The sequence below is a fragment of the Equus przewalskii genome, chromosome 9, assembly GCF_037783145.1.
Source record: "Equus przewalskii isolate Varuska chromosome 9, EquPr2, whole genome shotgun sequence".
Lineage (NCBI taxonomy): Eukaryota > Metazoa > Chordata > Mammalia > Perissodactyla > Equidae > Equus > Equus przewalskii.
Window position 1 is genome coordinate 20755337 of NC_091839.1, and position 15218 is coordinate 20770554.

Sequence of the window (15218 nt, forward strand, 5' to 3'; positions counted from 1 at the left end):
CAAGCCACGAGCCTCTTCCAGTCCTCAGAGCCTGGGGTCGTGGAGCTGACCCCAAAGGAGTCTGGTGACGGAGGGCAGTTCGTCTACTCGGCTCCGCACCCTTTGGCCTCCTAACACGTCTGCATTAGCCTCTCTGTGCAGAGTGACTCTTGGGAGGGAAGAGGGGGCAAGATACCTGGATTCTGAGGGTGGGGCTTTAAATCAATGTGATAATACAGAGAAAAGGTATTTTTCAGAATGTGCAGTGCCAGTTGCTCTTAGAAATATATATACACAGATATTCAATAGGTCCTCTGCCAAAGTGGGACAACCCCAAGACTTTACTCTGTGAGATTGCAAATACCTTCCCTGGCTGTACGGAATGGACATTCTTTGAAAATGACGGCCTCCATTCTTTATGGGCGCGGCCATGTCGTTCGCTTGACAGTTCCTGAAAGATTGAACCGCGCAATAGACATACGGACACTGCAAGGCGCCATGCTAACTATTGGCAGGGAGTGGCTTCAAAGCTTCTAGTGAGCATGCGCTCAGTTCAACCAGCCGAGAAAACGGGGACGACTCAACCTGAGCCGGAAGTGGCCCAGAGCCGTCATTTCCGCTTATGTTGTCAGCTGTTTCTAACCCGTCTGTCGCATGCGGGACCCTGAGGTGATTTCGGATGTTAGCAGTGGGATTCTGTGGGGTCAGTGAGGCGACATTGGCTTGGTGTGAGTGATGAGGCGGGGCGATCTGTGGGGTGAGCCGGGTTTTCTAATTTAAGTTGGATGATTGGCTCTTTGCGTGTTTTTTGTGTGTATATAACTATTTTTGTAACTTACACTGCAAGTGTACTTTAATACCAGATTTTATGTTGTTGGCCCATGAAACTTGCTCATTGGAGTACAGTGAGCATGCGTCTTAACAGGGCGTTAGTGGATGGTCCTGGGGGACATTTGGGGGAAGTGACCCACTGCTTGGGGACTGTTGGAGGCAGTGATTGATTAGGAGCAGGAGCTTCTGGGACTGAGGACTTTGAGGGTCACATTGTAACTCTGGGGAGCATGATTGGGGGCCTATAGAAATCAGTGGGGTGCTGAGGGTGGTGTATGGGAGCCTGCTGACTGGAGGCCCAGGGGGTCAGTGATGGGGGTTTGCGAGGCCTCTCCTTGGGGCCCTGTGGACGTGGTGAGAGGCAGTGATTGGCAGTTGAGCAGATCCACGATGGTTTCCTATTGAGGTGTGCTATTTGGAACCTCTTCTGGGGGATTATTTGGGGTCTTGTGGCAATCACAGCCCCTGGGGAACATTTACTGGCATGCAGCGTTGGAATAATTTCAGGAGTCTGGCCACATCAGTGACCGGCAGGCATTTCGTGACCTTGTGGCAGACCTGAGGTCCACTCTTTGGGGATTTCGGGAGGTCAGTGTGGTCATAACTGCATTTGGGGGTGGCTGGCGTGGGGCGGGGCAACTCAGGGACAGGGAAAAAACAGTAAGTGACTGGGGATCCTGGCGCATGTCTGCAGGTTTTCTGGGTCAAGGTGGGGGGTGAGTACACTGAACTTAAGTTTCATCTTTGTCGGAAAAGGCTGGGCTGTCTAGGTGGTTATGGATGGGCACTGAAATGTCCAGAGGCTTGGATTAGGTGCACCAGACATGGCCGACTTGAAGCCTCAGCTCTCTGAAGGCAACAGGAAACAGAAATGGGTGTTTCTGGAAGCTGACCGCGTAGGGGACCACAGGGCCTGTGGTGACAGTGTGCAGTTTAGAGTGAGGCAGACGTGGGACTGATTTCTTGTTCTTCTCTTTGCAGACTGAGTGACCTTAAGGCAGATTATGTAACAGCACTCAGCCTCAGTTTCCTCAAAATGGGTATAATAACGATCATGATACTTAGCTGACAGGGCTGTGTGAAAAGGAAACAAGGTACCTGATACCTGACTCTGCAACTTGCTGATTTTTGTTCATTATTTAACCACAGGCCAGGCAGGTGCTGAGGGCTTCACAAGCTGCATCTTTTGGATGTTTCCCAATGTCTGTGATAAATATGTGTATCCTCATTTTGGAAACTGCAACTAAAGTGGTATCTCCAGTTAAAAGGTGGCAGAGCTGCGATGAAAGCTTTTAAGTTTACTCCAAATCTCTTGGTCTTTTTTGTAACCCTAATAACGAGAGTTAGATTTTTCTGAGCTTTGTCTACTCTCAGTGTCTAGCACAGTAGCCCTCACCTAAGGGCCCCCAGAAATTCATGTGGAGTGAATGTTGGATGAGTGACCATGTGGTCGTTGCCTTTCCAGGGCTTCCTGGTGTCTTTGCAGAGCCCCTGGGTCAGGCCACATCACTGAGGCCACAGGATCTCCCTTCACAGCCCAACCTTACTTCCCCCAGCAGATGTCATTGGAGCCTACAGATGCCTACCCAGTTTTGGGCTCCTGGGAAAAGTGGAGTTGTCAGCAAGAGAGACCGAGAGGTGAAGTCCAGAGGGGACATGTCTGCTGGTGTGAATTTGCCCCCGAGGCCCCAGGTCCTGGGTCCAGCGGAGCAGGATAGATCCTGTGAGGTAAGCAGGAGCCCCAGGCACAGTTCTCCAGAACTCTAGGGCAGGAGATTCCGGACTCCCTGTGCCCGAGGCAATCCAGGTCCTCCTGCTGAGAGCTGACCACACGGGGCTGGTGTCCCCTCAACATGGCTCTGATATAGGGGACTCTGAACTGGCCGATGAAGAAGGCTGTCTTGGAGAAGAGGGTTGGTCCTGGGGCAAAGGAAGAAGAAAAGGTCACCCCTAGTCTGGGTGGGACGCCCTCGGCACAGCAGGGAAATGCTGACTCCTTCCTGCTCAGCACAGGCTAAGACCCTTCATCCACCGCTGGGTCCTGGCATATTCTCCGCTGGTCCCCGCCTGACTCCTCACCTGCTCTTGGGGTTGGCTTGGTTCCCCTTTGTCCTAGTTTATAGAGTCATGGGATACTAGAGCAAGAACTGGCTCCTAAGGACCACGTGGTTTTTCCTGTGTTTAAAGATGATAAAAACGCCAGAGAATAGTGTTTCCAAATCGCCCACAGATATTAATATTTGATATTTAGGAATGAGAAAGCAGGATTCTTGAGTATACTAAAGATTTCCTGAAAGTCCAAGTTATTCGGTGTATTTCATGGCACTCTCTGTGTTTTCAAATAATGAGTGGCCATGATAATAAACAGTGCATCATTATCATGTGATAGATTTATACTCAAAGTTACAGAGATTTTCTGTTTAAAAAAAGGTATAATAAATGCATGGCTTATTACCATTCAACCAATATATTGTGAGAAGGTTATATATTTCAATAATGTTTAAAAATCATCTCAACCTGATGGAAACATTTTATAATAGAAAACATTAAAAGAAAGGAACATTGACACTATCATAATAAATGCCTAATAAAAATCACTTAAAAGTTGAAAGATAATGCCCCAAATATTTAATATTTAAAAGTAATTCTTAAAATTAAAACACGAATTAAAAAAAATTGTCTAGATCATTGTTTAGTGACTGCTAGTTTGCTGGGACTGCCATAACAAAGTACCAAAGACTGGGGGGCTTGAACAACAGAAATTTATTTTCTCACAGTTCTGGAGGCTGGAAGTCTATAAGATCAAGGTGTCGCCAAGTTGGTTCCTTCTGAGGTCTCTCTCCTTGGCTTGAATTGTAGGATATCCAGCTGAGTCTGGAGAATTGCTTGGTGTGGGGGAACCCCCCTCACACACACAGAATTGGGTTCAGGATCCCAAAAGAATTACTTCTCACATTCTCAGGTTTAGATTTAGCCCTCTTTCATATAGTCGCACCTCCAGCACTCACCTGCATGCTTCTCATACTTACCCTTCCAAGAGATGTTTCAAGTTTTTATCAGATCAGCGTTCTCTGTTGTAAAGGAAAATCTCCCTTCTCATACAGAACACTGCATTTCTGACAATTCTGGTCACCAAATGTGGGGATTTTTCCCACACCAAGCAATTCTCTGTGACACCAGCTGAGTGTCCTACAATTTAACTCAATTCTGGCCCTATCTACCCATAGATAGTGTCAGATCCCCCAGGTTAAGGACTCAGTCCCACAAGATTGCCTCCATTCCCGCGACCCCCGACCCCCACTTCAGATGCCAATCGCAACTCCAGGTTGTCACCTGTGCTTCTGACCAGTCGGCTATAAAATCAGGTTCCCACAGCCCTCTCCTTGGGTTTGATTAATTTGCTAGAGTGTGTCAATGAATAAGAGGCATAAACTGCAAAAGCAGCAAAAAATTTATTTGGGGTTTCAAGAATTGCAATTTGGGAGACACAGATTCGAGAAACTCGTGTGCTCAGAGGAAGACAAAGGAGATGGGTTTATAAAGACAAAAAGAGAAATCACACAGGTTGTCCTGCAAGATTTGAGATCAGTGCTGGCAACAACTGTTACTTCTTGGCCACACGCGATTGGTCGCTAAGGCCATCTCTAAGGCAGAAAGCTCTTATCTATGGGAGTAAGCATATTTCTTCGAAGAAGGTCAGGATGACAGCAGTGAAGCGCAGTTCAGAGATTCCATTCCATCTGAGTAGAGATGTGCATAAGCCTCACTTCCCCATGGCCTCCCTGCTCCATTTTTACAAGCCTGACATATGTTACTCCATTTTGTTATTATCCTGTAGAAGCGGTTTATACAAATCAGGAAACCCATTTACTCACTAGATTACTGCTTTATTACAAAGGACATTAACAGATAAAAATCAACAGCCAGAAGAGATACATAGGGCAAGATCCCGAACAAAGGAGCTTCTGTCATGGTGGAGTTGGAGGCCTGGCATGGTGGCACGTGGAAGTGATCTGGGTCACCAACCTGGAAGCTCTCCAAACTTTGTCCTTTGGAGTTTTTATGAAGGCTTCACTATACAGACAAATTAATTAGGTCATTGGGCACTGCCCACTAATTCAACCTCCAGCCTCTCCCCCCTCCCCCCTCCCCGGAGGTCAGGGTTGAGACTGAAATGCAGCCCTCTAATCACATGCTTGGTTCCCCTGGCAACCAGCCCCCACCTTTGGGTGGGTCTGAAAGTCACCTTATTAACATAACAAGAAACACCTTTATTCCTCATCACTTAGGAAATAACAAGGGTTTTAGGAGTTATGTGCTAGAAACAAGGACAAAGACCAAATATATATTTATTATAAGTCACAATATCACTGGTATATAATAGATGGCAGGATATTTCTATAAATTTTTCTAATCCCCCAAAATATAATATGAAAGGTCGTTAGTGGGAAGCCATATGATATATCATGGTACAAAATCATTAAAAACATGGCTCTGCATGTAACTCCCTTTTTGCCAGTGATGTCTGATTCACATTGAGCTGGGGTATGTTGTTAACAGGGATCAGTGTCCTTCGAGGACGTGACCATGGACTTCAGCAGGGAGGAGTGGCAGCAACTGGACCCTGCCCAGAGACGCCTGTACCAGGATGTGATGCTGGAGATCTACAGCCACCTCTTCTCCGTGGGTGAGCACCCCTGACCTGGGAATCTTGAATGGGCCTTGCTGAGATTTCCTTCCTTGTGGAATGCAGTGGGACATCTGAAGTGTGTGATCAGGTTGCCTTTGGTTTGTCCCAGATTGTTCATTCCTCTTGGGCACGCCAGATTGTTCATTCCTCTTGGGCACGTTTGAGGATTACTCTGTTCCTAGTGAAAGATGTTGACTTTTCTGATGAACCAATGCAAAGTTTCAATGACCCAAGACCACAGTGTCGACTGAAATAGAGTCTAGGTGATATTAGTGAAGGAGTTTATTCAATAATCAGCATGAGGAGTTCGAACCCCAGGAAAACAGTTCAACACAGGGCTCTGATGGAAGTGCTCCGAGGTGTACACGTGAATTTAAGTGCAGCTTATATCTCTTTCACAAACTGCGATCCTGGCTCAACACAAGGTTGACATGAGAGAAGCCATATTGTAGAAAGGAAACCATTTTGTAACTTTAAATGACCTCTGAGTAACTAGTCCAGACATGCTCTGTTGATTTTGTGGCCCCTCCCAGCTGCTTTAAGATGATAACTTTGTTCTTTTGAGTTCCTTAAGAATGTGATGACCCCTGGGCAGAGAGCCTGTGCTCATAGCCATCATCAGTGACCACTGAAAGATCAGGGTATAGGGCATTTGTCCAGTCTCATGCATATCCAGTAAAACAAAGGACTATCAGAAACTGAGACCAGATGTCTGCCCCCACCCGGAGACCACCCGCCTCCCCCACCTGGAGACTGGCCTCCTATATAACTGGCCTGTAGTCTGTTCTGTGAGATGGGTCTTTCGGACACGAGTCAGCCATCTTCCCTCTTGCTAGCAAGCTATAATAAAGTCCTTTCTCTCCACCCACCTTGCCTTCTGACTATTGGCACGTCTCGCGGTGAGCAGAGGACCCCCTTTGGGCGGTAACAAGTGTACGTGCAGGGAAGAGGAAAAGAAAAAAACAACTAGATTTAAACACAAAGGGGGATAGAGTACATCTGGGTTTTTCTCTAGGTTATACATTGAAGGCAACATAAATAAGAATTTCTTGGTCATGCCTCAAACAAGTTCAGAGATGCTGACGTTAGTCTTCTGTGTGTGGAGGGGAGGCAAGGACCAGGGTCCTTAGTTAGTCCCTTAATCTCTAAGAAATGTATCTGGGAAACGTGAGAGCAAGGTACCCCTTTATCTCTTCCTGTTGTACATCTGTCCAGCTGACATCTTCAGTCATGAGATGAGGGCTTGCAAGATCATGTGACACAGGCTGAAGCTGGCCTGCATGGCTGCTTCACAGCACAGCGTGGATTTTATGGTACTGACTGACAGCCTATGCAGTTTGCTTGCTAGGTTTGCCTGTTAGACCAGGAAGAGGGGTCCCAAAAATCTGTCCACAACATCCAAATCCAGTGTCCTTTCTCATTAACAGGGTATCACATTCCCATCCCAGAGATCATTTTCAGGATGGAAAAAGGAAAGGAGCCATGGATAGGGAAGGCCAAACTCCTCCCCCATCAGCGGTGTCAAGGTGAGTGACTAACCTTGGAAGACATGGATACTTGGGTGTGGGGAGAGCATTGTTCAACCTACTACACTCATCCATTCCCATGGTAGACATTTAGGGTGCCTCCTCCCAGTTTCTACAACTAACGCTTCGTACATTATCTTGTAAATAATGTGTAAGAATTTTCAGAGGTGCATACTCGGGGGTGGGATCACTGGACGCAAGTGTACTTAATTTGACTAGGTAAGCCATATTGCTCCTCAGTTGGGCTGTATAATCTCCACTCCCACGTGGGAATGCATACGGATCTGCTCTTGCACATCTGGCTTGCCAACACTTAGCATTTACCAATTTCTCATTTATGGCCATGTCTGTTTCATGTTATAATTTTTCTTGTAACTATGTTGTTAGAGGATCTCATCCTATCTCTTATCTGCTTGGGTTTTCCATGTGTACATTGCCTTTGTCATATTGTTTTCCCTTTGTGTCCATGGACTTTCCTCAAGGCCTTTTTTCCTTTTTATTTATCCCCTGAATTCAGTGATCTTTCTTTTCTGTGCTGGGTCTTCTTTTTTCTTTTTCTCCTGATTGGGATGTCTCCAGCTTGGGGGGTCTGTAGTTCCTCTGGTCATCCCTTCAGATAGGAATCGCTTTAAAGGGCTTTTCTATTCTGAACACTTAGGCCTCATACATTTTTCTGATGATCCCTACATGAGCCCCTCCAGTCCTCGTGCCTAAACTGTATTCTGTTACCTTGTTTAGCTACATGGTGGACAGTTCCCATGAGATGACTCACTTCGTTTTGGGAGATCAGAAATTGGAATCATCACACAAATCGGAAATTCTTCTCACTTTATACATTTTGTCAGAATCCTCTGTTTCTAAGCTCTTCCATCTCAGTCTTGTAATTTATTTTAGAAATTCTACCATTTTTCTTTTTGCACATACCATTTAGTTGACCGTTTTTCTTAATCCCAGTGCTGTCATCCTAAGCCAGCTCCCTATTTTCTCATGCTTGAGTTATTTTGTTCCTAATGGGATTTATGGATTTTACTCGTTTATGAGTTCAGTCAAGACGCTATGGACAGATTTTATTACCACAAAGATTGATGTTCCTTTTTTTCTCAGTAGATTTTGATGCAAAAATAGTTATTTCCTACTATGTCAGATTAACAAACACTTTTCAGTTACATTATATCACGGCCACATATTTCCAATTTAAAAATGCACCTGAATAGTTCCATCACTCATTCTCTACTTCATTGTTTCATATATTTTTAAATATCTGCTATATAGACATTATGTACATAATATATATTCACCATAGGATGGTCTGCTCTGCATATGTTCAGTTGATTACGTTCTAGTCTCCCTACTCTGTTTTCATTATGTCAGTGTTAAACATGAGGAAACCATTCAGGATATAGAAATTATTGAATTTCTGAAGATAGGCAGAAAATAATATTTTGCTCTATGTTTAGAAGGATATTTTAAATATCTGCTGAGATTCAAAGCAACAGAGATTGTAATTGGATAGAGTGGATAATGACATGAGACGTTAACATCAGCCTCTTGTGTTAATCATGTCTATTTACTGAAACGCTACTCAAAAAATAAGTATCAAAATGGGGGACACACAGAGAGTGACTGCTTTTAAAGGTCAGAGAAAACGGTGTCACCCTAGAGGTGGCATGACGTTGGGAGGTAGTTTTAAGGGCACAGTACTCATAACTGCTCCATGAAGCAATTTTGAATTGGAACAAAGGAAAAGCAAAGCAGTCTTAATGGGGATAGAAGACATGAGTATTTGCTGGGATTTGGGATATTAAACTTTTTTTGAAGCAACATTGTCAAGCTGTGTTGGAGAGTTATGGATAAGCTTTTCAGCACAGTTCTGATATTTTATATTGAACATTTGTGGCAGTGATTTGAATATCATCAGGTTTAGCAAGAGTTTTATGATCTATGGGCCAGCCCCATGGCCAAGTGGTTAAAGTTCTGCATGCTCTACTTCAGCGGCCCAGGTTCACGGGTTCAGATCCGGGGCACGGACGTACTCTTCTTGTCAGCCATGCTGTGGCAGCATCTCACATAGAAAATACAGGAAGATTGGCACAGATGTTAGCTCAGGGCTAATCTTCCTCAAGCAAAAAGAAGAGGAAGATTGGCAACGGATGTTAGTTCAGGGCTAATCTTCCTCAAGCAAAAAGAAGAGGAAGATTTGGCAATGGATGTTAGTTCAGGGTGAATCTTTCTCACAAGGAAAACAAAAGAGAGTTTTGTGATCTAAATGAAGTGAAAAGTTAAAAATGGTCCAAGTCTATGCCTGGGAACCCAGAGTATAAGATCCTCAGAATAAATGAAAGCCAATGTTTGGGTGAAACTGCTATATAAGAGTGAAAAATGAAACAAAAAAACAAATATCCAATTAAAAAACAGGTAAAGGACTTGAATAGCCATTTCTCCCAAGATGATAAGCAAATGGCCAACAATCATATGAAAAGGTGCTCAACATTGCTAATCATTAGGGAAACGTAAATCAAAACCACACTGTGATATCACCTCACGCCCATTAGAAGGGCTACTGTTAAAAAAACAGAAAATAAGTGTTGGCAAGGATGTGGAGAAGTTGGCACCTCTGTGCACTATTGGTGGGAGTGTAAAATGGTGCATCCACTGTGGAAAATGGCATGGCAATTCCACAAAAAATTAAATACAGAATTACCATATGACCCAGTGATTCTGCTTCTGGGCATATATATCCAGAAGAATTGAAAGCAGGATCTTGAAGAGGTATTTGCATACTCATGTTCATAGCAGCACTATTCACAATAGCCAAGAAGTGGAAGCAACCCAGTAGTCCATGGATGGATGAATGGATAAACAAAATGGGATATCTACCTACTATGTAACATTATTCAGCTTTAAAAAGGAAGGAAATTCTGACACATGCTACAACATGGATGATCCTTAAGGACATTACGATAAGTGAAATAAGCCAGTCACAAGAAGATAAATACCATATGATTCCATTTATATGAGGTATGTAGAGTAGCCCTAGTCATAGAAACAGAAAGTAGAATGGTGGTTGCCTGAGGGGGAGGGGGAGGGGGAAATGAGGAGTTGAATGGGGACAGAGTTTCAGTTTTGCAAGATAGAAAAGTTGTGGAGGCTGGTTGCACAACAATGTGAATGTCTTTACGCTGCTGAGCTTCAGACTTAGACATGGTTAAGATGGTAAATTTTATATTTTGCGTTTCTTACCACAACAAAAAAAAGTTAATGACAAAAATAAAAGGCATTCTCATATTTTTTTTAAAAAGTGAAAGATTTATGAGGTTTTTGGACAGGACAAGGGTCTGGGATAAAGTTTATCCAAGTGACTGAAAGACAAAAGAAACAAGATGTGATGGTCTTATCATACTCAGTACGTAAACGTCTGGTAGGATAAAGTAATAGTAAAATTTGGTCACTCTATTTTTCTTCTTTTTTTTTTTTTGAGAATCTGCTATGTCTTGTGTTCTATACTACTAAATTGGATGATCAGTGACTCCTATTCTTGGTACAAAATGGGTATATTGGGTAGCATAAAGCTGAAAGTTATAACAAAGAGACCAAGGTTCACTATAATAATTTCTAGAATAATTTCTCTCCTATAAAGCAGTTCATAAAAGCAGGTCACGGGGCCGGCCCCGTGGCCGAGTGGTTAAGTTTGCGCGCTCTGCTTTGGCAGCCCAGGGTTTCACCAGTTCGGATCCTGGGCGTGGACATGGTACCACTTATCAGGTCACGCTGAGGCGGCGTCCCACATGCCACAGCTAGAAGGACCCACAACTAAAAATATACAACTATCTGCTGGGGGCATTTGGGGGGCGGAGGGGAAAGACAGATTGGCAACAGTTGTTAGCTCAGGTGCCAATCTTTAAAAAAAAAAAAAGCAGGTCATCAGGAAGCCTTAACTTCTTGTATTCTTCAGGTGTCTTAAGTTTTTCCCTTGTCATTGTTGCACCATCCTTTATGATACTGTCGATCTGCGTGATTGAATGTGCATTGCATTCAAAGCCAGGTTCTACTAGGCAGAAAGCGACAGAGAGTATTGAGAAGCTGTGATCTTACTGCCCTGGCCTAGAAGTGGTGCATAATGTTGTGTGTACATTCCATCAGCAAAAACACAGTCTCACTGACACATGTCAATGCAAAGGAAATCAGGAACTGTTAACGGAGCTTGGCAGCCATGTACCAGCCACATTTAACTTCTGTGGACGAGGGTAAAACAGATTCTGGGGGACAGCTTGCTTGTCCATTCTTCCAGTGTACCTTTCTTGGGTTGTGCCTATATTTCCAGGTTCAAGAAAACAAATTTCAGCTTCGTGGAGAGTTGAGAGTTTGGGCATAGGTATTCTTTCACTGCTTGGCCATATTGGGATTGATGTTTCAATAGTTTTCCAGAGGATATATGTGGCTAATGGATTTCATATTGTTTTTAACAAGTGAGAGGAAGCTGGGAGATTAGTGACAACTTAGATCTGCAAGCTAATGAAGACCTATACTCTGAGCCCCCTCCTTCAAGCTTGCCCCGTAAACATTCTTGCCTGTTTTATCCTGAAGTCATCCTACTAAGTCAGTAGGTATCAGTGGGTATCTAGATCAGGTTGCCTTTGTTTAAATCTAATTTTCCCACAGGTCAACAAAGTGATTTTGGCCAGTTCCAGGCATACCTCAGAGATACTGTGGGTTCAGTTCCAGACTGCCCCGCTAAAACAAACATCACAATAAAGCAAGTCACACGAGTTTTTTGATTTCCCAGTGCATATAAAAGTTAAGTTTACACTATACTGTAGTCTGTTAAGTGTACATTAGCATTATGTCTAAAAGAACAATGTAGATACCTTAATCAAAAAACACTTTATTGCTAAAAAATGCTAACTATCATCTGGGCCTTCAGCAAGTCATAATCACTTTGCTGGTGGAGGGCCTTGTAAAAAACTCAGGATCTGTGAAGTGCAGTAAAGCAAAGTGGAATAAAACGAGGTATGCCTGTACTTAACCATTCTGTGCCTCCTTTTCTTCATCTTTAAAACAAGGATAATAAGTGTAGTTACCTTGTGGGGTTGTGAAGATTAAACACATTTATATGTGCATCATGTCGAATATTGTTTGGCATATGCTACCTGCTATATAGATAACTGTTTGACACATAATAAGGACTGTGTAACTGTTGCGTTATCAATGCCATTGCCGCCATTATTAGATGACTCAGCATTTTCCCTTTGTTCCGTCTCACTCTGCTCCGTATCATTTCCCCTCTATCATCCACTAACTGTTCATTGTGTCTGTTTCATCTTCTTTCTCCTTCTAGAAGGGGATTTGGGGCTTGAAACCCCACCACAGGAAACTTCTGAAAAAGCTTCATTTCACAATGATATGGCAGTTGAAGTCACAAGAGATCGTTCATGGTGTTCCATTTTAAGAGAACTGTGGAAGGACACTGACCATACAAAGAGAGATCAGCAAAATCAAAATAGACCTTCAGATCATGGGGTTTTCCCCAGTAAGAAAACACTGAAGACAGAAAAGGATTGTGAATATAAGGACCCTGGAAAAATCAGTCATGTGAGGCCCCACCATGTTTCTTCACAAAAAAGACCTCATATACGTTACTCATTTGCAAAAAGTTTGAAGCCTAACCTAGAAGGTAATCATCAGAATCAAAGCAATACCACAAAACCCCTTGATGAGATTGTTGGGTCTGGTCAGCTATTCACCCATAGCTCTTCCAATGCCAGCGGCAAGAATATTCATACAGGAGAGAACTTCTGTGAAAGTAATCAATGCACAAAAGTCCGTGGTCGTAAACAGTCACTCACACAACATCAAATTCAAGAGAAACCAGATAAATGTACTGAATGTGGGCGGGACTTTGCCCAAAAGTCACACCTCCTTGAGCAACAGAGATTCCACAGTGTAGAAAACCTCCAGGAATGCAGCAAATGTGGAAAAGCCTTCACCCCACAACCAAAACTCAATGTATGTCTGACAGATCATACAGGTCACGTACCTTACATATGTAAGGAATGCGGAAAGGTCTTCGTCCAGAAGTCAGAGTTGAGTACACACCAGAAAACTCACACCAGAAAGAAGCCCCATAAATGCCCTGAATGTGGAAAAGCCTTTTTCCAGATGTTATCTCTCTTCAGGCATCAGAGAACGCACACTAGAGAAAAACTCTACAAATGCAGTGAATGTGGGAAAGCCTTCTCCCAGAATTCAACCCTCAATATACATCAGAAAATTCATACTGGTGAGCGAGAGTATGCATGCAGTGACTGTGGAAAAGCCTTCACCCAGAAGTCGACGCTCAGCTTACACCAGAGAATCCATTCCGGGGAGAAGTCCTATGTATGTATCGAATGTGGGCAGGCCTTCATCCAGAAGGCACACTTGACTGTGCATCAAAGAAGTCACACAGGAGAGAAACCTTTTGAGTGCCACAACTGTGGGAAATCCTTCATTTCCAAGTCACAACTCGATATACATCATCGAATTCATACCGGGGAGAAACCTTATGAATGTAACGACTGTGGAAAAGCCTTCACCCAAAAGTCACACCTCAATATCCACCAGAAAATTCATACTGGGGAAAGACACCACATGTGCAGTGCCTGTGGGAAAGCGTTTAACCAGAAGTCAATACTCAGCATGCACCAGAGAACTCACACTGGAGAGAAGCCTTACAAATGCAGCGACTGTGGGAAAGCCTTCACTTCCAAGTCACAATTCAGAGAACATCAGCGAATTCACACCGGAGAGAAGCCCTATGTATGCACCAAATGTGGGAAGGCTTTCAACGGTAGGTCAAATTTCCATAAGCATCAAATAACTCACACGAGAGAGAGAACTTATGCCTGTTACAAATGTGGGAACACCTTCCTCCAGAAATCCGAGCTGATTACACATCAGAGAACTCATATTGGAGAGAAACCTTATGAATGCCGTGACTGTGGGAAGTCCTTCAGTAAGAAACCACAACTAAGAGTGCACCAACGAATTCACACAGGAGAGAGACCCTACGCATGTTCTAAATGTGGGAAGACCTTCAACAACAGATCGAATTTTAATAAACACCAAACAACTCACACCAGAGACAAATCTTACAGAAGCAGTTATTCTGCTGAAAGGCTTTATCCAGAAATCAATTCCTAGTATGCATAAACATGTTCATAAGTGAAACAAATTCTCTGAATTTCTTGAAGAAAAAGATATCTCGTAAGAGTCAGATCTACGTGTATGATATAGAATTCATGCTTCAGAAAAACTCCAGGAACGCAGTGCATGTCACAAAGTTACACATTTTTACATGAGGCAAACTACTCAGAAAAGAAATTTTAAGAATGAGTAGAACTGTCTATATTTGTACTAGCTTTGTTAAGGATTATAAAATTACCTGGGAAAGAAACCCTGACTAATGCATTGAGAAAAGTATTTCTATAGAAAGTGGTACAAGACAGATTGTTACCAGATTATTTATAGAAAAGTTTGTAGGAAATTACGTTAATGATAACCAAAGTGCCAGCAAACTGAATGATGACCAGACAATATTGTGTATGTACATTTATATATGTATGTATATTTACCATATATACATTCATATAAATATACCATTTACCATATATACATATGTAAATATTTATATTTACCATATAAATATACATACATACATATGCTATGCCCTTAGTTCTGTAGTTTTGGCTATGGAATTCACTGCATAATAGGAGGTGTGGATAGGTTATAGATATATTTTAAAGAATCTAATGTAATTGTGTTGATCGAGTTTATTCCCTATTGAATATTTATATCCTGAGGTTGCACAGTCAATAACTACTAATTTCTTTGAATATAGACACATGAATGTACACTTTTTTTGGGTAAATACATAAATGTGATTCTATATTGTATACTGTTCTCATGGTGGAGTTTTTAAGTTTCTTTCATGAGTAGCTCAGCTGTATGCTCCCCTTTTCTTCCACCTTCACCACCTCTGGTGAGCCTCTCCATAAATAACTGGTGTCAACCTTTTAGTATGGACTCTTTCCTATTTTTGTATAGGCTCCTAATCATATACACCACAAGTCAGCAAACTGGCCATCAACCAAATCTGGCTGGCCACATGTTTTTTTAAATAAAGTTTTATTTGACACAGCCATATTCATTTGTTT

At 42.8% G+C, this 15218-nt stretch overlaps 1 protein-coding gene across 10 annotated transcripts; it reads left to right on the forward strand.

Moving 5' to 3' along the window:
- Nucleotides 1-515: 515 nt before the first annotated feature.
- Nucleotides 516-15207, forward strand: ZNF175 (zinc finger protein 175). 10 transcript variants are annotated; one of them, XM_070558360.1, is made up of 5 exons: nucleotides 516-682; nucleotides 2370-2538; nucleotides 5371-5497; nucleotides 6928-7026; nucleotides 12362-15207. In XM_070558360.1, exons 2-5 carry the CDS (start codon nucleotides 2389-2391, stop codon nucleotides 14203-14205), a joined length of 2220 nt encoding a protein of 739 aa, XP_070414461.1. In that variant the 5' UTR covers nucleotides 516-682; nucleotides 2370-2388; the 3' UTR covers nucleotides 14206-15207. The 10 variants fall into 10 exon arrangements, with proteins under 10 accessions (XP_070414461.1, XP_008505456.2, XP_008505458.2 ...); XM_008507234.2 differs by having other exon boundaries at nucleotides 550-648; XM_008507236.2 differs by having other exon boundaries at nucleotides 578-648; nucleotides 2276-2538.
- Nucleotides 15208-15218: the final 11 nt, after the last annotated feature.